Source organism: Bufo bufo, chromosome 1 (genome assembly GCF_905171765.1).
Source record: "Bufo bufo chromosome 1, aBufBuf1.1, whole genome shotgun sequence".
In the NCBI taxonomy this organism is placed as follows: domain Eukaryota; kingdom Metazoa; phylum Chordata; class Amphibia; order Anura; family Bufonidae; genus Bufo; species Bufo bufo.
The window spans coordinates 652,755,486-652,780,951 of NC_053389.1; the positions used below are offsets into that span (position 1 = coordinate 652,755,486).

Here is a 25,466-nt window from a genome sequence, read left to right on the forward strand (position 1 = left end):
TCCATAATTCATTTGCAGCACTCTCAGAATGTAAGGACAACATGGATATGGACTCAAGCACAGAGGGTGAGAAACCATCGACTCCTATGTCTAATGTATGCAAGACTGCAGCCAAGGACAAAAAAGATAAAGTGAAGTCTCAAAGGAAGCAGCTGTTGCTGGGTGATTCAATCATAAGAAGTGTGGAGCTTAAAGAAAATGGTTTTGTGAGATGTCTCCCTGGGGCTACTGCTAGAAGAGATAGAAGACGTATTATTAATATTGTTAAGCAAGCAAAGCAGGAAAGGGACGTGGATGTTCTTGTCCATCTAGGGACAAATGACCTGGCTTGCAATGAAGTGTCAGAGGTGAAAAAATCTTTTATCACACTTGGTAATGACGTACAGGATTTTGCATCCACCATTTCATTTTCTGAAGTTCTGCCTGTGCATAATGTTCAGAATGATAGGCAGAGGCGCATAAAGGAGTTCAACATATGGCTTGGTAAATGGTGTCAATAGCAAGGATTTGGCTTTGTTTCTCATGATAGCTCTACTTGGAATAGAAAGGAACTGTACAAAAAAGATGGTTTGCATCTTTCTCTCAAAGGAACAAATGTACTTAGTGAACAACTCCAAGAATTTGCGAAAGAGTATTTAAACTAGGAAGGGGGGGGGGCAAAAGAGTGAAAATAAAAGAGTCCAATTGCCCCCCGAAACAATGCCAGAACAGGTCAGAAGCACAGAGGTTAAGAAATGATAAGCTCAGAGTCCTGTCTACAAATGCTCGCAGTTTAGGTAAAAAAAATCAATGAACTTGGGTCAATAATGGCATCTGAGAATGTAGATTTAGTGGCTGTTACGGAGCCATGGTTTAATGAAAGAAATGACTGGGACATAACCATACCAGGGTACTCTTTATACAGAAGAGACAGAGAAGGCAAGAAAGGAGGAGGAGTGGCCCTGTATGTGAAAGATAGCATTAAATCTAACCTAATACAAGTTGGTGAGGCCAACATAGAGTCAGTTTGGGTTACGTTGCAGTTTGCTAATCATGCAGTAACTCGTGTAGGTGTGATATATAGACCACCTGGTCAAGTTAAAGAACTAGATGATCTACTAGTTGAAGAAATAGCTAAAATGACAATGAAAGGAGAAGTTATCATTATGGGAGATTTCAATCTTCCAGATATAAACTGGAAAACCAAAATAGCAAGTTCTACCAGGAGTACAGATATTCTAAATTCCCTACTGGGGTTATCTCTACAACAAGTGGTTGAGGAGCCAACCCGGAGGGAGGCCATTTTGGATTTGGTATTCACAAATGGGGATTCGGTATATGATGTCATTATAGGCGAAACCTTGGGATCTAGTGATCACCAGTCAGTGTGGTTTAATATAAGAACTGTGAAAGAGTCCCACCACACAAAAACAAAAGTTTTAGATTTTAGAAAAACAGACTTTTCAAAAATGAAATTAGTCATAAATGAGTCCTTATCAGACTGGAACGGATTACATGGAGTCCAGGAGAAATGGGACTACTTAAAAGGTGCATTATTGAAGGCAACAGAAAATTGCATTAGACTTGTCAGTAAAAGCAAAAAAAGGAAGAGACCACTGTGGTACTCAGCAGAAGTGGCCCAAATCATTAAAAATAAAAAGCTAGCATTTTGTAATTATAAAAAAACCCAGAGCAATGAAGATAAGGAAATCTACAAGATTAGGCAGAAAGAGGCCAAGCAAGTTATAAGAACTTCTAAAGCGCAGGCAGAAGAAAAACTAGCTCAGTCTATGAAAAAAGGGGATAAGACATTCTTCAGATATATAAATGAAAAAAGGAAATTAAAACAAGGAATAACTAAATTAAAAACAAAAGACGGAAGGTATGTAGAAGAGAATAAAGGGCTAGCCGACTGCCTTAATGAATACTTCTGTTCAGTTTTTACAAAAGAAAAAGAAGGAGAAGGACCTCCACTAGAAAGGATGACTAATAAATCGTTTGATGCATGTGTCTTTACAGAGGAAGATGTTCTAAGTTTGCTGTCTAAAGTGAAGACAAATAAGTCACAGGGGCCTGATGAGATACACCCAAAATTATTAAAAGAGCTTAGTGGTGAGCTGGCAAAACCATTAACAGATTTATTTAACCAATCATTAGTAACAGGAGTCGTCCCGGAAGATTGGAAATTGGCAAATGTCGTGCCCATTCACAAGAAAGGTAGTATGGAGGAATCGAGCAACTATAGACCACTGAGTCTGACATCAATAGTAGGCAAATTAATGGAAACCCTATTAAAGGATAGGATTGTGGAACATCTAAAATCCCATGGATTGCAAGATTAAAAACAACATGGGTTTACTTCAGGGAGATCATGTCAAACAAATCTTATAGATTTTTTTGACTGGGTGACTAAAATAATAGACGGAAGAGGTGCAGTAGACATCGCATATCTAGATTTTAGTAAGGCTTTTGACACTGTCCCACATAGAAGACTTATCAATAAACTGCAGTCATTGAGCATGGACTCCCATATTGTTGAGTGGATTAGGCAGTGGCAGACAACAGAGGGTTGTAGTCAATGGAGAACATTCAAAACAAGGTCATGTTACCAGTGGGGTTCCACAGGGATCTGTACTGGGACCAATTTTGTTTAATATCTTCATAAGTGATATTGCAAAAGGCCTCAATGGTAAGGTTTGTCTTTTTGCTGATGACACAAAGATATGTAACAGGGTTGATGTTCCTGGAGGGAAACACCAAATGGAAAAGGATTTAGGAAAACTAGAAGAATGGTCAGAACTCTGGCAACTGAAATTTAATGTGGATAAGTGCAAGATAATGCATGGAATAGCCTTCCTGCAGAAGTGGTAGCTGCAAATACAGTGAAGGAGTTTAAGCATGCATGGGATAGGCATAAGGCTATCCTTCATATAAGATAGGGCCAGGGACTATTCATAGGATTCAGATATATTGGGCAGACTAGATGGGCCAAATGGTTCTTATCTGCCGACACATTCTATGTTTCTATTGACTTTCAATGGTGTTCAAGATGGATCCGTCTTGGCTATGTTAAAGATAATACAAACGGATCCGTTCTAAACGGATGCAGGCGGTTGTATTATCTGAACGGATCCGTGGATATCGCTGCCCTTACCGTAAGGAATCCCTGTGTATGTTGATAAAACCTTCTTTCCTGTAGACATAGAGGATACCCTCTTGCCATGATTATATACCTAGTTATAAAAAGATAATCTGCAAGATCTCTGTACTCTACATTGTAATTAAATCTACACTAAGTTTTGTCTTTTCCGGATTAAAGCCTAAATTTGATAACCTGTCTTGGTACTGGAGCCTACCCATTTCCTTAATTATCTTGGTCGCCCTCCTCTGCACCTGCTCTAGTTCGGCTATGTCCGTCTTAGGCCCCTTTCACACAGGCGAGTTTTCCGCGTGGGTGCAATGCGTGAGTTGAACTCATTGCACCCGCACTGAATCCGGACCCATTAATTTCTATGGGGCTGTGCACATGAGCGGTGATCTTCACGCATCACTTGAGCATTGCATGAAAATCGCAGCAAGCTCTATTTTATGTGTTTTTCAAGCAACGCAGGCCCCATAGAAGTGAATGGGGCTGCGTTAAAATCGCAAGCATCCGCAAGCAAGTGCGGATGCGGTGTGATTTTTACGCACGGTTGCTAGGAGACGATCGGGATGGGGACCCGATCATAATTATTTTCCTTTATAACATGGTTATAAGGGAAAATAATAGCATTCTGAATACAGAATGCATAGTACAATAGCGCTGGAGGGGTTAAAAAAATAATAATTTAACTCGCCTTAATCCACTTGTTAGCAAAAGGACCTTTGATGACGTCACTGTGATCATCACATGGTCCGTCATATGATCCATCACCATGGTAAAAGATCATGGGATGGACCATGTGATGAGCACAGTGACGTCATCAAAGGTCCTATTCCTCAAAGAAGAAGACAGAAGAGATGCCGGCTGCACGAGCAAGTGGATTAAGGTGAGTTAAATTTTATTTTTATTTTTTAACCCCTCCAGCCCTATTGTACTATATATTCTGTATTCAGAATGCTATTATTTTCTCTTATAACCATGTTATAAGGGGAAATAATACAATCTACACAACCTTAAACCCAAACCTGAACTTCTGTGAAGAAGTTCGGGTCTGGGTACCACATTTAGTTTTTTATTACGCGCGTGCAAAACGCAAAATGCTTATCTGGACACACTCGTGTGAAAGAGGCCTTATACAAAGGTTCCTTAAAACCAATTTTTCTTTACACCAGTCTTGATAAATCTATCCCCAATATTCCATGTCTGGTCTGATTACTAATTTGTAGAGAACTATGTTCTCGTCATGAGCATCTCATTATTTTATTTTCCTTGACAGCAGCTGCCGGATATTGGTCGCTAAAGCTGTTTAATGTCCACCAGATATATACCTACTACTAGTAGATCAAGTGCCAGCAAGTCAAAATCCCCTCCTTCTCAGTACCCACCCAATACCATTTATTTTACACAGGAAGCTTGAAAAACAGTTTGAAATGCAAAAAAGAGACTATGAAAAAGAAATAAAGCAGCTGAGGGAAGAAATTAAGTCTCTGAAAGAAAAAAATAAACAGATGACGCTGCAGATAGAAGAACAAGCAAGACTCAGCGATGGATTGAAACTAGAAGTGGCTCTTTTATCTGACCAAGCAAAGGTAAAGAATGATCACCCACATTTACCTACCTTTACTACATTACAGAATCTGGGGGGGAAAATCTCCAGTATGCACATTGGTTTGCGTTTGTTAAAGGGGTTCTGCACTTTGTTTTAACTGATGATCTATCCTCTGGATAGATCATCAGCTTCTGATCGGCAGGGGTCCGACACCCGGGACCCCCGCCGATCAGCTGTTTGAGAAGGCAGTGGCCCTCCAAAGTGCAGAACCCCTTTAAAAATAACGTGATTTAATCCCTTCTACCCCGGGCCAGTTTTTGCCCTCCTGCCCAGGCCATTTTGTGCAAATCTGACATATGTCACTTTATGTGGTAATAACGTTGGAACTCTTTTACTTATCCAAGCCATTCAGAAATTGTTTCTCATGACACATTGTACTTCATGACAGTGGTAAATTTGAGTCAATATATTTTTCACCTTATTATAAAAAGAAATCCTAAATTTACCAAAAAACTTTTAAAATGCACAATTTTCTAAATTTAAGACAGATAGTAATGCCTCATAAAATATTTATCAGTCATCTTTCCCCATATGTCTAGTTGATGTTGGCATCATTTTGTAAATGTCATTTTATTTTTTTAGGACGTTAGAAGGCTTAGAATTTTAGAAGCAATTTTCCACATTTTCAAAAAAAAATCCCAAACCATTTTTTTCAAGCACCAAGTCAGTTAAGGGCCCTTGCACACAACCGTATGCCCTCCAAGACATACGGTCCGCGAGCGGCATTGGTCGTGCGCACAGCATCATAGATTACAATGATGCTGTGCACGTCGGGCCATCTGCGGGACTATTGTCCCGCATTCATATGATCTTAGGAGTGCAGGATGATACCACCGTGGGCGGCCCGACGTGCACAGCATCATTGTAATCTACGATGCTGTGTGCTCCTGTACATACGACCAATGCCTCTTCAGGACATATGACCAGCTCACAGACCGTATGTCTCAGAGGGCATACGGTCGTGTGCAAGGGTCCTAAGCCTCATTCACACATCAATGTTTTCCCATCAGTGATTGTGAGCCAAAACCAGGAGTGGAGTCTCCACAGAGATAAGGTATAAGGCAAAGATCTACACCTGTTCTGTGTTTAGAGCCGCACCTGGATTTGGCTCAAAATTTATTATGGAAATCACTGACCGAACACTGATATGTGAATGAGGCTTTATGAAGTGATTTTTAGGGGCTTACGTAATGGAAACCACCCATAAATGACCCCATTTTAGAAACTACACCCCTCAAATTATTCAAAACTGATGTTACGAACTTTGTTAACCCTTTAGGTGTTCCACAAGAATTAAAGGAAAATGGAGGTGAAATTTAAAAAGAAATTATTTATTTTTTGCCGATTTTTTATTTTAATAATTTTTTTCTTGCAACACAGCAAGGGTTAGCAGCAGAATAAACCTCAATATGCATTACTCTGATTCTGCAGTAGTAAACTGCTCTCGGGGCACATGGCAGTGGTCAGAAGGAAAGGAGCGACATATGGTTTTTGGAGGCAGATTTTGCTAGAATAGTTTTTGGGCACCATTTTGTATTTAAAGGGATTCTGTCACCTCTTTTTACCCTATGGAGATGCGGACATGCACGGCTAGATCGCCGCTAGCATGTCCGCAATATACCTGTCCCATATCTCTGAGTGGTTTTATTAAGTGTAAAAAATGATTTTATATATATGTAAATCAGCCTGGTAAGGAGCCCAAGGGGCTGTAATAACCGTTCTGGAGCCCAGCCACGCCCCCCTGTGAAGAAGCCCAGCACCGCCTGTATCCAGGAATCTCCTCCTTGCTCACGAAGTCAGATCGCCGTAATCTCGCAGTGCACGAGCTCGCGCATGCGCAGTTCCTTCCCTGAGGCTGATTCCAGCACAGGGAAGGAACACTATGCCGGCACTGCGCATGCGCGAGCTCGCGCATCGTGAGTATACGACGATCTGACTTTGTGAGCAAGGAGAAGATTCCTGGATACAGGCGGTGCTGGGCTTCTTCACAGGGGGGCGTGGCTGGGCTCCAGAACGGTTAGTGCAGCCCCTTGGGCTCCTTACCAGGCTGATTTACATATATATAAAATCTTTTTTTACACTTAATAAAACCACTCAGAGATATGGGACAGGTATATTGCGGACATGCTAGCGGCGATCTAGCCCGGCGATCTCTATACGGTAAAAACAGGTGACAGAATCCCTTTAAAGTGACCATTTTGGAAACTACACCCCTTAAAGAATTTATTAAGGGGTGTATTGAGCACTTTGACACCGTAAGCGTTTTACAGAATTTAGAAACACTTGGCTGTGAAAATGAAAAGCTTCATTTCTTCCAATAAAATGTTGCTTTAGCCCCAAATTTTTCATTTTCACAAGGTGCAACAGGAGAAAAAGCACCCTATAATTTGATACCCATTTTCTCCTGCATACTGCAACACCCCATATGTGGTGGTTAACTCCTGTAGGGGCACATGGCAGAAGAGAAGGAGCACCATATGGCTTTTGCAGCACAGATTTTGAAAGATTGGTTTACGAGCGCTAATGGTTTTTATTTTTTGAGCAACTGTCTTATGTGGTGGTTAATGTTTTGTGGGATAAGGAGTGACTTTTTAGTTGGTACCATTTTGGGGTAAATATGACTTTTTGATCACTCAATAGTACGCATTTTGTAAGACAAGATGACAAAAAAATACTGTTCTGGCACAGTTTTTATTTATTTATTTTTACAACATTCACCTGACAGAGCATATTATGTGATATTTTAATAGAGCAGGTTGTTATGGACACGGCGATACCTAATATGTCTATTATTTTAAGTTTTACACAGTAAAAGCATTTTTGACAAGAAAACTATTTTGTTTTTGTGTTGCCATTTTCTGAGAGCCATATTTTTTTAATTTTTTGAGCGATTGTCGTAGAGATGGTCTCATTTTTTACGGGATGAGATGACTGTTTGATTAGTATCATTTTGGGGTACATAAAACTTTTTCATTGCTTGGTATTACAAGGCAAGGTGACCAGAAAATGTGATATTGTTATAGAGCAGGTTATTACGGACATGGTGATACCTAATATGTCTATTATTTTTATTTTTGTTAAAGGGAATCTGTCACCTGCTTTTACCATTTTTAAGCTGGCACCATCGCTATGTTGACTAAAGTACCTTATTTCCAGCAGTCTTCTTTTTACTTGATTTCGTTTTGTAGTTTTGATATAAAAGCGCTTTTTATGTTATGCTAATTAGGGTCCAAGGAGCCCGGAGGGGTGTTTTTTTCCCTCTCCGGAGCCCAGTGACGCCCCCCTGCAGTGCCCAGCCCGCCTTAATTTGAATTCCAAGGACGCCTCCTGATCATCAAATAACCTCCCACAGCCCGGCAAACGGTTCCGCCCCCTCCCCACGTCATAGTCTACCTTATAGAAATGCGGCCAGAAAACTTGCGCAGGCGCAGTACTGCCAGCGGCCTGAGCGATCATCAACCTCCTGAGGGCAACAGCCTCAAAAGTCTCACTGGGCATGCGCCGAGCCCAGTGATGTGACCTGAGCGCTGTTGCCCTCAGGACGTTGATGATCGCGCAGGCCGCTGGCAGTACTGCGCCTGCGCAAGTTTTCTGGCCGCAGACAGGAAGAAGGACGGGGCATTTCTATAAGGTAGACTATGACGTGGGGAGGGGGCGGAACCGTTTGCCAGGCTGTGGGAGGTTATTTGATGATCAGGAGGCGTCCTTGGAATTCAAATTAAGGCGGGCTGGGCACTGCAGGGGGGCGTCACTGGGCTCCGGAGAGGGAAAAAAAACACCCCTCTGGGCTCCTTGGACCCTAATTAGCATAACATAAAAAGCGCTTTTATATCAAAACTACAAAACGAAATCAAGTAAAAAGAAGACTGCTGGAAATAAGGTACTTTAGTCAACATAGCGATGGTGCCAGCTTAAAAATGGTAAAAGCAGGTGACAGATTCCCTTTAAGTTTTGCACAGTAAGTACTTTTCTGGTATGTATAATTTGTAAAAATTAATAAGAACTATTTGATAAAAAAAATGTTTTACACAAAGTATTTTTGAACAGAATGAAATCTTGTTTTTGTATTGCCATTTTCTGAGAGCCATATTTTTTACTTTTTGAGTGATTGTCTTAGGTAGGATCTCATTTTTTGTGGGATAAGATGACTGTTTCATTGGTACCATTTTGGAGAACATACGACTTTTTGATCGCTTGGTATTATGCTTTTTGTGCGGCAAGTTGACCAGAAAATGGCTGTTTTGGCATGTTTTTTATTTTATTTTTTTACGTCGTTCACCTGACTGGGTGGATCATGTGATATTTTTATAGAGCAAGTCGATATGGACGCGGCGATACCTAATATGTCTAGTTTTCTTTTCAAATTAAGGCGGGCTGGGCACTGCAGGGGGGCGTCACTGGGCTCCGGAGAGGGAAAAAAAACACCCCTCTGGGCTCCTTGGACCCTAATTAGCATAACATAAAAAGCGCTTTTATATCAAAACTACAAAACGAAATCAAGGAAAAAGAAGACTGCTGGAAATAAGGTACTTTAGTCAACATAGCGATGGTGCCAGCTTAAAAATGGTAAAAGCAGGTGACAGATTCCCTTTAAGTTTTGCACAGTAAGTACTTTTCTGGTATGTATAATTTGTAAAAATTAATAAGAACTATTTGATAAAAAAAATGTTTTACACAAAGTATTTTTGAACAGAATGAAATCTTGTTTTTGTATTGCCATTTTCTGAGAGCCATATTTTTTACTTTTTGAGTGATTGTCTTAGGTAGGATCTCATTTTTTGTGGGATGAGATGACTGTTTCATTGGTACCATTTTGGAGAACATACGACTTTTTGATCGCTTGGTATTATGCTTTTTGTGCGGCAAGTTGACCAGAAAATGGCTGTTTTGGCATGTTTTTTATTTTATTTTTTTACGTCGTTCACCTGACTGGGTGGATCATGTGATATTTTTATAGAGCAAGTCGATATGGACGCGGCGATACCTAATATGTCTAGTTTTCTTTTCAAATTAAGGCGGGCTGGGCACTGCAGGGGGGCGTCACTGGGCTCCGGAGAGGGAAAAAAAACACCCCTCTGGGCTCCTTGGACCCTAATTAGCATAACATAAAAAGCGCTTTTATATCAAAACTACAAAACGAAATCAAGGAAAAAGAAGACTGCTGGAAATAAGGTACTTTAGTCAACATAGCGATGGTGCCAGCTTAAAAATGGTAAAAGCAGGTGACAGATTCCCTTTAAGTTTTGCACAGTAAGTACTTTTCTGGTATGTATAATTTGTAAAAATTAATAAGAACTATTTGATAAAAAAAATGTTTTACACAAAGTATTTTTGAACAGAATGAAATCTTGTTTTTGTATTGCCATTTTCTGAGAGCCATATTTTTTACTTTTTGAGTGATTGTCTTAGGTAGGATCTCATTTTTTGTGGGATGAGATGACTGTTTCATTGGTACCATTTTGGAGAACATACGACTTTTTGATCGCTTGGTATTATGCTTTTTGTGCGGCAAGTTGACCAGAAAATGGCTGTTTTGGCATGTTTTTTATTTTATTTTTTTACGTCGTTCACCTGACTGGGTGGATCATGTGATATTTTTATAGAGCAAGTCGATATGGACGCGGCGATACCTAATATGTCTAGTTTTCTTTTTTTTTTTTACAATGTTTTATAACTTAATTATGGGAAAGGGGCGTTTTTTTTACTTGAAACTTTTATTTTTTAATTATGTAAAACACTTTTTTACTTTTTTTTTGTCCCACTTTGGGCCTTCAACTTTTGGGGGTCTGATCCCCTGTACAATGCCTTACAATACATCTGTATTGTAATTCATTGGCTGTAAGTGTATTACACTTACAGCCTGCTTGCCTGTGAGACCCAGGGGGCTGGGTCTCACAGGCTTCCATGGAAGGCAGCACGATGCCTATGGAAGGCATCGTGCTGCCTTCCCAACCATTGTGTCCCCGTCACCATCAGGACCCTCCACACACATCGCACATGTCGTGGTCAGCACTGACCACGACACAGCTAGGGTTAATGCGCCGGCATTGGTGTGCATACAGCAGGGGGACGGCTAACAGGAACAGCCGTAACTGTACGGCGCTGGGCGGCAAGTCACTTCCCGCAGCGCCATACCTTCATTATTCTTGCTCTAATTTTGGACAACTAGACAGCTTGACACTGTCCAATCAGTGCTGCCTGTGATTGACTGTGTAAGTATACCCCCCAGATTATGACACTTGGATGTTCATTTATTCATAAACATCTAGCAGGAATAGAGGAACGGCAAAGGATAGACTAAAATAAAAAGAAGCTCCACAATTGTTATTACACACGAGTGCAATTGTTTACTTAGAATAGATGTAACAGAACTGGTATTACATAGGGAATGCAAGTACTGTAGTTACTAGAACTGACATGTTAGGAGAGGTGGCAGGTCCTCTTTAAGATTGCTGTGCTCCTCCACTGCCTTACAGTAACATCCATCATTTTCTTGGTACTCAAGTGAAGGTAGTTATATTAAAGTGGCTCTGCAGCTGCAGAGAAATCTGCTTTTGTATTCATATGCAAATGAGAAGTTGGGGCACCAGGAGTCTGGGCTGATTCCTTTGAGCACTGCTTTGTAACACCCCCTGTGCTCTGCACACTCCCCCTTCCCTTGATTGAAAGCAGAGCTGTGTCCTAGAATCCACATATCATATACTCTGTGTACTATAGCTTCACCACACAGATATGCTCAGAGAATTAATATACATATTACTACATTATTCACATGCACAATATATGGTTATAAAGACACCAGCAGTATAAGCTAATCATATATTTTTTTTGGTCAAAAAAGCAGTAATATGTATATTAAGTTTCTGAGCAGTTTTCAAAGTGGTGATGCTATAATGCATAGGGGGAGATTTATCAAAACTGGTGTAAAGGAAAACTGGCTTAGTTGCCCATAGCAACCAATAGGATTCCACCTTTCATTCTTCAGAGCTCCTTTGGAAAATGAAAGGTGAAATCTGATTGGTTGCTATGGGCAACTAAGCCAGTTTTCCTTTACACCAGTTTGATCAATCTCCCTCATAGTGTGAATGACATGTAGATGCTAGGACACAGCTCTGTCCTTGGCATGCTGATGTCTAGCCCTGTCAATCAAGGGGAGGGGGGAGTTACAAAACAGTGCTTCAAGGACTCAGCCCAGCCTCCTGGTGCTCACACTTCTCATTTGCATGTGAATGAAAACACTGATTTCTCTGAAGCTGTTTAGCATACAGAAAGGTAGTGTTTTAATCAACATGATGAGCCCTACCATCTGGTATGTCTGGTTTAATAGGGTTGATCCTGGTTACAGAGACGCTTTAAGTAGTTATAGTTATTACAACTGAGAGTTCTGTGGCCTATTCCTGACATTGCTGCTTTTACACATTTGCTGATATGAGTATTCATTGGGTATATTGATGGGGTGGATTTTCTGAAATGTCCCATCAGCTAAATCCTTTAGAATTGAGATCACCTCGTGGTTTTCCTGGTATTGCAGTGCAGTCCTGCCCCTGGAACTAGCTAGACCTCATTGTGTTACATACTGTAGATACCAGCTCAACCTGGCATATACAAACACATGATGTAACTGCTGTGCTCTGCTGTCAGGAAACTCCCCAGTGCATAACTTCAGAACTATACAAATCAGAAGAAACCTGACTTGACTTGTTGATCCAGTCTGTACACAGAGAGTCATTATGTCACCATATGGTAGATTAATACAAGCAAATGTAGTGAGCGCAGAGTATGTTTAAGCTCCAAATGAAGCCCAGTTCTTATGTTGGGTTACTATGACTATGTTACTATCACTGTATGTTGGCAAATGTCTGCTAACGCTGCAGTGTTTGCATTGTCCATTCAACTTGGAGACTTCTTGCTTTATGGATGAGCTGCACACTTTGATTTCTACATAACATGCTTCTTCTATGGACTAGCCAACACACATACATACATACGTACATACATGCACACACACATATACAGCAGTATACAGAACTAATGCTGTGATTTATTTCCTGCTGTCCAGGAGTCAGGGAGCAGGAGCTCCTCATAGAAATATGTTGCATGGAGGCATATGTAACATATTTCTTTCATTATACGCTGACTTGTGGCCAGTGCAGTATACCAAGGTTAGGGAGATGTATCTGATGTGTGGTTCCCTTCCACCTTCCCCATCCCATCCCTGTGATTTAGGGTACATTCATATGACAGTGAAAAATTTCTGTGCAAAGGCCATTTCCAGAACTATTGCAGTCGATGGGGCTTTTCATAGATCGGGTTTTTTAATGGCCAGTGAATGTCCTATTGTTGGCTGTTTTGACAGCCAGACAGACACCATTTAAATTAATGAGACCATTTTAAAAGGCCATTTAGACAGAAGTGCACCCATCTAACATCCGCTAAAAACCAATATGCTATGAAAAAAAAAGGCGAACACTATTAAGGAGAAATACTCCCCTTTCCACAGGCATTCACGAGTACACTCACTGTGCGCTGGAGGCAGCAGAACCCGACACTATGAGCGTCGTGACGTTAAATAATCATGCTTCTAGCATCGGATCCTGCAGCCTCCAGTGTAGAGTGCACCTACAGTGAGCCGAGTATATATTATTTTGTCTGCGGTATCATGAGTGATGGGCTGTTGGGTCATATATATGGGGGAACAAAGAGGGCCATAATATATATATGGGGGGCACTAATAGGGGCATTTTAAATGCTGGGGCACTATAGAGGCCATTATAAGTACTGGGGGCACACATTATAAGCAGGGGCGGACTGGGAACTTAAAATGGCCCTGGAAAAAATACTAAAAGTGGCCCTGTTTTGTAGTCTGGTCCAATTTGATGGTAGGCAGGACCAACACAAGTAGACGGGCCAGCAATACCATATTGTGGCACATTATACCACCCTAACACAGCCAAATGTCACAGTCCATAACAAAATACTGCTGCCAGCAGCACAAAATACATCCCCAAAAACCTCCACTGGCCGGCCGTGAGGAGGCATCGGCCCACCGGGAAATTTCCTTATAAGGTCCATGGCCAATCTGCCCCTGATTATATGGGACATTATACATACTGAGGGCACTGTGGGAAGCATAATATATACAGAGGGCACTGCAGAGATTGAGGTTTTAAGCAAAATCCAGTAAAATTCATCCATTTTTAATGGATGCAAAACGAACGTTCAAAACAGATAGACGGACAAAAAATGGATGCACACACTGATACAAAAAATAGCCATGTAAAACTTACAGTTTATCTGTTTTAATATCCTTTTTTCACTGTTGTGTGAATATACCCTAACAGATTTCTCCTTGTATAGTTTTAGGGAGTCACATAAAGGGTGATGGGGAAGTGTTGCCCATTGAAGCCAATTGTATATTGTACAGTGCTGTTAAGTTCCATTGTATTCGAAAGCTGAACTATAGTAAAGGCTCAAACATACACTGGAGTCATAGAAATTGTCTTCCATGATTCTAGGAACTGCACATAGTAGTTCCTCTTGTTAATCTTAGGGAAAGTCTCTCAGGATTCAAGGTACATTCCAGATATTATAAATAGATTCTAGAAATTCCTCTTCCTATTTATTGCGTACAGTATGCTGATAGACAGCTATGATATATTATCTTACTGGTAATGACAGATCATTCTCATACATATTAGGTGAGATTGAGACACCTACAGTTTACACCCACAGGAGCCTTTATGACGTCCTATTCTAAATCCATAGACATTAATATGGAGTTGGTCTATATTAATGCAGCTACAACAGCAAGGCTTTGTACTAAATTTTGGAGTATGTCTGTGGGAATTTTTTCCCTATTCATCCAGAAGAGTATTTGTGAGGTCAGACGTTGATGTTGCACGAGAGGTCCTGGCTCGCAGTCCCCATTCTAGTTCATCCCAAAGTTGTTCAGTAGGTTTTCATGCAGTTATTCGGCCATGGAAACCCATGCCATGAAGCTCCTGGCGCACCGTTTTTGTGCTGATGTTGCCAGGGAAGGTTTTGATTCAGCAGAGTGTTAGTGACTTTTATGTACTATGTCTCAGCACTCATTACATGGTCTGCCACTTTGTGGCTGAGTTGCTATGGTTCCTGAACACTTCCACTTTACAATAATACCATTCACAGTCGATCTTGGAAATTCTAGGAGAAAAGAGAGTACACAAACTGACTAGAGTTGAGCGAACCCGAACTGTAAAATTCGGGTTCGTACCGAACTTTAGCTTTTTTGGACCCGGACCCGAACCCGAACATTTACGTAAAAGTTTGTGTTCGTGTTCGGTGATTTTTATGGCGCTTTTTGAAAGGCTGCAAAGCAGCCAATCAACAAGCGTTTAACTGTGTGCCCTTAGAAGCCATCACAGCCATGCCTACTATTGGCATGGCTGTTATTGGCCAACTGCAGCATGTGACCCAGCCTCTATATAAGGCTGAGTCACGTAGCGCTGCACGTCACTCTGCTATTCTTAGTGTAGGGAGAGGATGCTGCTGCTGTCAGGGATAAATACTAAGAAGAACTGCCTTATAACTCAGCGATCTCAATCCAATGTGTTTTGTGGGTGCAGTGCACAGTTTTTTTAAGCCTGCACTGAGCCAACTTCTGTTGAAAACACATTTTATTTTTACTTCAGTTTGTCACTATGAATACCTAATCGGCAGCCATTTTATGCAGACATGCTAGTGCACCACTATCTATCTGCATGTCTGCTAGTCTAGAAATAAAGCTTTTTTGCTGACTGTGCTTAATTTTTTTAATTTTTTTTCATATACTGGTCATCTTTGATTACACGTGCATAGGTGACAGTCACATTTAGGTCACAAATACGGCCATTCGTTTACTGCGGTTAAAAATATACCGTGTGTTCATATACTGCTCATTTTGAATTTAAAGAGGACCTTTCACCGATCCTGACATTGTGAACTAAGTATACAGACATGGAGAGCGGCGCCCGGGCATCTCACTGCACTTACTATTATCCCTGGGCGCCGCTCCGTTCTCCCGCTATGCCCTCCGGTATCTTCGGTCACTAAGTTATGGTAGGCGGAGATTTCGGTCACTAAGTTATGGTAGGCGGAGTCTGCCCTTGTTCTGCTGTAGCGCTGGCCAATCGCAGCGCAGAGCTCACGGCCTGGGAGAAAATAACCTCCCAGGCTGTGAGCTCTGCGCTGCGATTGGCCAGCGCTACAGCAGAACAAGGGCAGACTCCGCCTACCATAACTTAGTGACCGAAATCTCCGCCTACCATAACTTAGTGACCGAAGATACCGGAGGGCATAGCGGGAGAACGGAGCGGCGCCCAGGGATAATAGTAAGTGCAGTGAGATCCCCGGGCGCCGCTCTCCATGTCTGTATACTTAGTTCACAATGTCAGGATCGGTGAAAGGTCCTCTTTAACGTACATAGAATACAGTCACATTTAGGCCACAAATACGGCCATTCGTTTACTGCTGTTGAAATAAACCGTGTGTTCATATACTGGTCATCTCTGATTACACGTGCATAGGTGACAGTCACATTTAGGCCACAAATACGGCCATTCATTTACTGCGGTTGAAATAAACCGTGTGTTCATATACTACTCGTTTTGAATTTAACGTACATAGAATACAGTCACATTTAGGCCACAAATACGGCCATTCGTTTACTGCGGTTGAAATAAATCGTGTGTTCATATACTGGTCATTTTTGATTACACTTGCATAGGTGACAGTCACATTTAGGCCACAAATACGGCCATTCGTTTACTGCGGTTGAAATAAACCGTGTGTTCATATACTGCTCATTTTGAATTTAATGTACATAGAATACAGTCACATTTAGGCCACAAATACGGCCATTCGTTTACTGCGGTTGAAATAAACTGTGTGTTCATATACTGGTCATCTTTGATTACACGTGCATAGGTGACAGTCACATTTAGGCCATAAATACGGCCATTCGTTTACTGCGGTTGAAATAAACCGTGTGTTCATATACTGCTTATTTTGAATTTAACGTACATAGAATACAGTCACATTTAGGCCACAAATACGGCCATTCGTTTACTGAGGTTGAAATAAACCATGTGTTCATATACTGCTCATTTTGAATTTAACGTACATAGAATACAGTCACATTTAGGCCACAAATACGGCCATTTGTTTACTGCGGTTGAAATGAACCATGTGTTCATATACTGGTAATTTTTGATTACACGTGCATAGGTGACAGTCACATTTAGGCCACAAATACGGCCATTCATTTACTGCGGTTGAAATAAACTGTGTGTTCATGCACTGCTCATTTTGAATTTAACGTACATAAAATACAGTCACATTTAGGCCACAAATACGGCCATTCGTTTACTGAGGTTGAATTTTACCATGTGTTCATATACTGCTCATTTTGAATTTAACGTATATAGAATACAGTCACATTTTGGCCACTAATACGGCCATTCGTTTACTGCGGTTTAAATAAACCGTGTGTTCATATACTGATCATTTTGGATTTAACATACATCGAATACAGTCACATTTAGGCCACAAATACCACTGTCATATAGAGTTAAAAAAAAAAAATACCCTACATCAGGGTTTATATTGGCGGTTAATTATTTTTAACATACTTAACCAATTTTTACTTTGCTTTGTGAAAGCTAACTATGAGGCAAACATCTAATAAGGGACGCGGTGGTGGTGTTGGTGGAGCCTCTGGTGCAGGGAGAGGACGTGGCCGTTCTGCCACAGCTACACGTCCTACTGAACCTACTACCTCAGGTCCCAGTAGCCGCCAGAATCTACAGCGATATTTGGTCGGGCCTAATGCCGCCGTTCTAAGGATGGTAAGGCCTGAGCAAGTACAGGCGCTAGTCAATTGGGTGGCCGACAGTGGATCCAGCACGTTCACATTATCTCCCACCCAGTCTTCTGCAGAAAGCACACAGGTGGCGCCTGAAACCCATGCCCATCAGTCTGTCACATCACCCCCGTGCATATCGGGGAAACTGTCTGAGCCTCAAGTCATGCAGCAGTTTCTTATGCTGTTTGAAGACTCTGCTGGCAGGGTTTCCCAAGGGCATCCACCTAGCCCTTTCCCAGGGGTGGAAGAAATAGAATGCACTGACGCACAACCACTTATGTTTCCTGATGAGGACATGGGAATACCACCTCAGCACGTCTCTGATGATGACGAAACACAGGTGCCAACTGCGTCGTCTTTCTGCAGTGTGCAGACCGAAAAGGAGGTCAGGGAGGAAGACTGGGTGGAAGACGATGCAGGGGACGATGAGGTCCTAGACGCCACATGGAATGAAGGTCGTGCCACTGGCTTTCAGAGTTTGGAGGAAGAGGCAGTGGTGAGACCGAGCCAATAGCGTAGCAAAAGCGGGAGCAGGGTGCAAAAGCAGAGCAGCCGTTGCCGAAACAGTTCGCCTGCTACTGGCCACTGCCTGTCACGGACCAGAGTGGGGGAAACCCTCATCCGTGCGATGTTAAGGATAAGGAAGCTGCTAGGCCTGGACAACAGAATCAGGGAGCAGGTAACCTCCTAAAGCGTCCCTAACTCTGACCCTGACTCCTAACTGTATGAGCCAACCCAGATGGTAGGAGGGCTCATACTCAGGAACCTTGAGTCCCTACTAGCCCTCAAGACATCCCTGGACTAGGAGCAGGGTAAGACGACCTGTTCCTCCTAGTCACGGAGGAACAGGAGTCTCCCTGGCCAAGCTGCAAAGAAAGGGGAACATCAACAGCATATGGATATGGCAGGCGAGTGAAACCACTTCCACACCTACCTGCCACAGACACACTGACTGGAACCCGTGCACAATAGCTGTTATCCACACAAAACACAAAGGACACAGCACACAACATAACTCACACAGGAAACCAGATCCATAACTGCAATAAGGTGAGACTCCACACAAACATAAGCATAACATCAATACATTAGTTTTATGACCACAAGTGTGGCCCTCACTGCACAGAAGGTATACGACCAGGAGGATGACTCCAGCATAAGGCATGGCTGGAGTACCCCTCAGCTACAGGAATCCAGCAGAGGCTAAATAGCCCAAGTAGCCACACCCACACACACAAACTAGGAAAGGAGTTAACCCTTCCAACACTAGACAAGGTAAGTGTCACTTAAAGGGGAAATGTACACATAACATGAATCCCGTGCTCACCAAACATAGACAGTGAACACATACATACAAATGTTGCTAGAAGCAACCGCATGCCTTGACAGCGAGCCGCCTAGCAACCAACTCAGGCTGCTACACTGCCAAACCTAATTATGTTGCCAGCGGCAACCACACGTAAGACAAACATACAAACTGTCCTCACCTGCGATAGACAACAAGCAGACCACTGGCAACTGCATGCGACACAAAGAGTCACGACCATAGGCCGTGACACTGCCACCAGGGGCCGAGCACACCAAAGGCAGCATCAAGGAGTTCCCTGGCATGGCACTTCACACAATGTGCTGACGACAAGACCCGAGTGGTTTGCACGCTGTGCCATCAGAGCCTGAAGCGAGGCATTAACGTTCTGAACCTTAGCACAACCTGCATGACCAGGCATCTACATGCGAGACACTGGCTGCAGTGGAGTAAGCACCTTCAAAACCAAGAAAGGCCTCAGTCCCCTCCTGCTCCCTCTTCTGCTGCTGCCTCGACCTCTTACTCCGCCTCTGGAGGAATGTTGTCACCTGCCGCCCAGCGAACAGAGGATGTGCCACCAACAACACCACCTCCGTCACCAAGCATCTCCACTATGTCACACGGAAGCGTTCAGCTCTCCATCTCACAAACCTTTGAGAGAAAGCGTAAATTCTCACCTAGCCACCCTCGATCCCTGGCCCTGAATGCCAGCATTTCTAAACTACTGGCCTTTGAAATGCTGTCATTCAGGCTGGTGGAGACAGACAGCTTCAAACAGCTCATGTCGCTTGCTGTCCCACAGTACGTCGTTCCCAGCCGCCACTACTTCTCCAGGAGAGCCGTGCCCTCCCTGCACAACCAAGTATCGGATAAAATCAAGTGTGCACTGCGCAATGCCATCTGTGGCAAGGTCCACCTAACCACAGATACGTGGACCAGTAAGCACGGCCAGGGACGCTATATCTCCCTAACTGCACACTGGGTAAATGTAGTGGCGGCTGGGCCCCAGGCGGAGAGCTGTTTGGCGCACGTCCTTCCGCCGCCATGGATCGCAGGGCATCATTCTTTCCTTCCTGTTGCCTCCTCTTCCTACTCGGCTTCCTCCTCCTCTTCTACCACCTCCTCATCTGGTCAGCGACAGACCTTCACCACCAACTTCAGCACAGCCAGGGGTAAACGTCAGCAGGCCGTTCTGAAACTTATGTGTTTGGGCCCCTCACCGCGCATGAGTTGTGGCGGGGTATAGAACAACAGACCGACGAGTGGTTGCTGCCAGTGAGCCTCAAGCCCGGCCTGGTGGTGTGCGATAATGGGCGAAATCTCGTTGCAGCTCTGGGACTAGTCGGTTTGACGCACATCCCTTGCCTGGCGCATGTGCTTAATTTGGTGGTGCAGAAATTCATTCACAACTACCCCGACATGTCAGAGCTGCTGCATAAAGTGCGGGCCGTCTGTGCGCGCTTCCGGCGTTCTCATCCTGCCGCCGCTTGGCTGTCTGCTCTACAGCGTAACTTCGGCCTTCCCGCTCACCGCCTCATATGCGACGTGCCCACCAGGTGGAACTCCACCTTCCACATGCTGGAGAGACTGTGCGAGCAGCAGCAGGCCATAGTGGAGTTTCAGCTGAAGCACGTACGGGTGAGTCGCACTGCGGAACAGCACCACTTCACCACCAATGACTGGGCCTCCATGCGAGACCTGTGTGCCCTGTTGCGCTGTTTCGAGTACTCCACCAACATGGCAGGTGGCGATGACGCCACTTCTATGTCTCCTTGAGAAAACACTTAGGGCGATGATGGAAGAGGATGTGGCCCAGGTGTCACAACCAGACAGCTGAGAAGCTCTGACAGAAACCGTTCAGAACCTCCTCCTTGAGTTTTCTTTGTTTTGGTTTCAGTTCCTCATCTCGTTAGCCTATCTCAGCTGTCATGCAGTTGGACTGATTGCTTCCCTTTAAATTCCTCCCCATAAGGCAGTAGTGTGCGGCTTATACAACTTCCTGGATTGTGTGTGCATGCTGTTCCTAGTTCCCAGTCGTCTGCAAGATAAGTGCTGTATATGTATTTGTGATTTTCTGTCTGCTGGATCCAGGTGACCATGACTCCCTCCGTGTCTGTGTAGGGAGCCGGTGGTCGTGTCCCCTCACTATTGTAGGGTCTTCAGGTGTTAGATAGTCGAGGTACGTGGATATGCGACCATTCACCTTTGGGGTGTTCGCATAGGCTGAGCAGTCAGGGAGAGTCTGCCAGGTCCATGCAGGGCTCTCCCTTTTGTTCCTTAGTTGTGGATCCAGTGAGTCATTGATTATATTGCATTGTCTTGTTTCCTGTACACCATCCGTGACATTATAAGCCGCCAAAACCGTCTCAAGCATGGATCCGGTTTCACTTTTGGCTGAACGCTTACAGGGTCTTTTATTGGAGGTAGCTGATCTCCGTAAGACTTTTTCTCAGTTTCAAGTGACCGGTTCAGCTTGCGTTCATGGAATTTGTTCTGAGCCTAAGATCTCGCTCCCAGATACGTTCTCCGGGGGTAGTGAGAATTTTGTGCGTTTTAGAGAGGCTTGCAAACTCCATTTTCGCCTTCTTCCCCATTCCTCTGGTGATGAGGAACAGAGGGTGGGGATCATTATATCGCTGCTCAGGGGTAACGCTCAGTCCTTGGCCTTTTCGCTGCCGGAGGGGGCACGGCCCCTCCGTTCAGTGGATGAATTCTTTTTAGCCCTGGGTCAGATATATGATGATCCGGATCGTATTGCTCTGGGTGAGTCTAGACTACGTCTGTTATGCCAGGGTAAACAATCCGCAGAGATATACTGCTCAGAATTTCGGAGATGGGCAGCTGATACTGGTTGGAATGATGCTGCACTCCGAAGTCAATTTTGCCATGGTCTTTCAGAGGGATTGAAAGATGCATTTTCCTTTCATGAGAGGCCTATCTCCTTGGACTCTGCTATGTCTCAGGCCGTTCGTATTGACAGGCGTCTTAGAGAGAGAGGAGAGATCTCTCCTTCCTGTCATACTCAGTCCCGGGACAGTGCAGCGGTCTCATTCTGTGCGCAGGGGTCTCAGTCGCTGTCAGCCCCTTCTGAGCAGGAGCCCATGCAGCTGGGGTTGATTGCCTCTGACAATAGAAGATTCAGCTCGCATGGGAGGGTTTGTTTTTGTTGTGGAGGTATAAATAATTTGGCAAATGTTTGTCACTCTAGGAGATACAGGTAGTTTTCTGGGAGTAATAAAGAAACAAAATGGAAAAAATCTTTTAAAAATGTTCCGTCTGTTACTATTGGCAGGGTTGAGGCGGAAATTGAAGGTTTTCCGTTTGCTTGTAGTTCCCGTTTTGTCCTGCCTGCTAGGGTGGCGCTAGAGAGCAAGAGCATTTTTTGTGAGATTTTTGTGGATAGTGGAGCAGCTGTCAATCTCATTGATAATCAATTTGCAATAACTCATGGTTTCCAGGTATGCACTTTGGGAAAGGATATTCCTGTTTTTGCTATTGATTCCGCTCCACTTTCTCAGAAATCATTAAAGGGCATAGTTCACAATATCCGTTTAATTGTGAGTGATGCTCATGTCATCTCATGGACAAGCTCACGTTCATTAAAATGAACCAGGCTTGGATCCCACAAGACTTGTCTGTACCTTGTGCAGAATAGATATTTATACCACCATCAAACATACATTCTTGTACTCAAGTCAAGTGCAATGATTCTTTGTTTTCTTTTTTTTTATTTGTCCCAATATTTTGGGGGCTACCTACCCCAATAAAAAATAAATAAAAAACATTGTTGGCTACCTGTTCCTCCTCCATTGCTGCCTCCACCTACAACACCACATTCACTGCCTCCTCAACCTCCGACTCCATATCCACCTCCTTCTCTGAGTTGCAGGTTATTAATTTGTAATTTTTTGTTATTTTATTTCATTTTAAGTTATTTCCCTATCCACATTTGTCTGCAGAGCAGTTGCCATGCTCTTAAGCACATTTTACTGCCTTTTACATCCCTCTAGCTTTTTCAAGGACTATTTTAGAGCCATTTTAATAAAAAAAAAAAGCCAATTTTAGTGCCCTAAATTGAAAAAAAATCTTATTTTCAATTGTCGGGTGACATTTTACAATTTTTGGCGTATACAAACCCCTGCTGTGCCTGGGTGACAGGGGCCTAAATCTCTCAAAATCCTCTGTTGTATCGCTGGGTGACATGAACCCCCTTTTGCTGTGAATGAACCCCTGCTCTGGATTGCTGACAGGGGCCTAAATCTCTCAAAATCCTCTGTTGTATTGCTGGGTGACATGAACCCCCTTTTGCCGTGAATGAACCCTTGCTCTGCATTGCTGACAGGGGCCTAAATCTCTCAAAATCCTCTGTTCTATTGCTGGGTGACATGAACCCCCTTTTGCCGTGAATGAACCCCTGCTGTGCCTGGGTGACAGGGGCCTAAATTTCTCAAAATCCTCTGTTCTATTGCTGGGTGACATGAACCCCCTTTTGCCGTGCCTGGGTGACTGGGGCCTAAATCTCTCAAAATCCTCTGTTGTATTGCTGAGTGAAATGATCCCCCTTTTGCCGTGAATGAACCCCTGTTGTGCCTGGGTGACAGGGGCCTAAATCTCTCAAAATCCTCTGTCGTATTGCTGGGTGACATGATCCCCCTTTTGCCGTGAATGAACCCCTTCTCTGCATTGCTGACAGGGGCCTAAATCTCTCAAAATCCTCTTTTGTATTGCTGGGTGACATGAACCCCCTTTTGCCGTGAATGAACTCCTGCTCTGCATTGCTGACAGGGGCCTTAATCTCTCAAAATCCTCTGTTCTATTGCTGGGTGACATGAACCCCCTTTTGCCGTGAACGAACCCCTGCTGTGCCTGGGTGACAGGGGTCTAAATCTCTCAAAATCCTCTGTTGTATTGCTGGGTGACATGAACACCCTTTTACCGTGCCTGGGTGACTGGGGCCTAAATCTCTCAAAATCCTCTGTTGTATTGCTGAGTGAAATGATCCCCCTTTTGCCGTGAATGAACACCTGTTGTGCCTGGGTGACAGGGGCCTAAATCTCTCAAAATCCTCTGTTGTATTGCTGGGTGACATGAACCCCTTTTTGCCGTGAATGAACCCCTGCTCTGCATTGCTGACAGGGGCCTAAATCTCTCAAAATCCTCTGTTCTATTGCTGGGTGACATGAACCCCCTTTTGCCGTGAATGAACCCCTGCTCTGCATTGCTGACAGGGGCCTAAATCTCTCAAAATCCTCTGTTGTATTGCTGGGTGACATGAACCCCCTTTTGCCGTGAATGAACCCCTGCTCTGCATTGCTGACAGGGAACTAAATTTTGTGAAAACATCTGTTACTGATCGGAAGATGCGCGACTACAAGCGCACACTGATGATAGCATTCCCACCTGACAGCGGGGGCACAGTGGAAGCACAAGGCGAAGGCAGAGGAGGACGAAGAGGTCGCCAACGCAGCTGGGGCACCACCAGCACCTGAGAAGGCAGGGTTAGCATGGCCAAAATGTGGAAAAGCTTTGTCAGCCTTGGAGGTGCTGACCTGCCCTGCAGCCAGTGTATAGTGTGAACGTGTGTTTAGCATGGCAGAGAGCATTATCACAGGCCGCAGCCAATGTGGACAAGCTTACGTTTATTAAAATTAACCAGGCATGGATCCCACAGGACTTGTCCGTATCTTGTGCAGAATAGACATTTATAGCAGCCTCAACCATCCATTCTTGTACTCAAGTGCACTTATTCTTAGTTTTATTTTGTTATATGTCCCAATATTTTGGGGGATACCCCAATTTAAAAATAAAAAATAACACAAATCAGTGTTGGCTACCTATTCCTCCTTCACCGCCGCTTCCACCTACACCGTCACGTCAACCTACACCGCCACATCCACCCATCCACCGCCTCCTCAACCTCCTACTCCTAGATCCAGATTGTTATTTAAAATTTTTCTGTATTTTATGTTATTTTAAGTCATTTCCCTATCCACATTTGTTTGCAGAACAGTTGCCATGCTCTTAAGCACATTTTGATGCCTTTTGCAGCCCTCTAGCCCTTTCTAGGACTATTTTAGAGCCATTTTAGTCCCTAAAAGTTCGGGTCCCCATTGACTTCAATGGGGTTCTGGTTCGGGGTCAAGTTCGGGTCCCGAACCCGAACTTTTTTTTCAAGTTCGGCCGAACCTGCCGAACCCGAACGTCCAGGTGTCCGCTCAACTCTAAAACTGACCTGTTTCAGCCGTGGCATCTTTTTACAGGACCACATTAGAATTCAATGAGCTCTTTAGAACAACCCATTCTTCCACAAATGTTTGCAAAGACAGACCGGCTAGGTGCTGGATTTTATATTCCTGTGAAAGTAGGACTGAATGAAACAGCTTAATTCAGTGGATGTGTGTCCCAATATTTCTGTCCATATAATGTATATATACTTTCACGTCCCTTGAATCTTTGTGAAATCACAAATAGATTTTATGATGTTTGATGTTATCCTATTTATTCAGGATTTTGAATGTGAAATCATGGCTGTGGAAATATTTTTCTCCAT

At 43.5% G+C, this 25,466-nt stretch overlaps 1 protein-coding gene across 3 annotated transcripts in view; it reads left to right on the top strand.

Annotated features, from left to right (window-relative positions):
* The window catches only part of MYO5C (myosin VC), a 193,880-nt gene that overhangs the window by 136,032 nt on the left and 32,382 nt on the right, over positions 1 to 25,466 (top strand). For all 3 annotated transcript variants that reach the window (XM_040413958.1, XM_040413959.1, XM_040413960.1), the window contains one exon: positions 4,530 to 4,710. In XM_040413958.1, the coding sequence (XP_040269892.1) occupies positions 4,530 to 4,710 (181 nt within the window). The remainder of the gene's footprint in view (positions 1 to 4,529; positions 4,711 to 25,466) is intronic.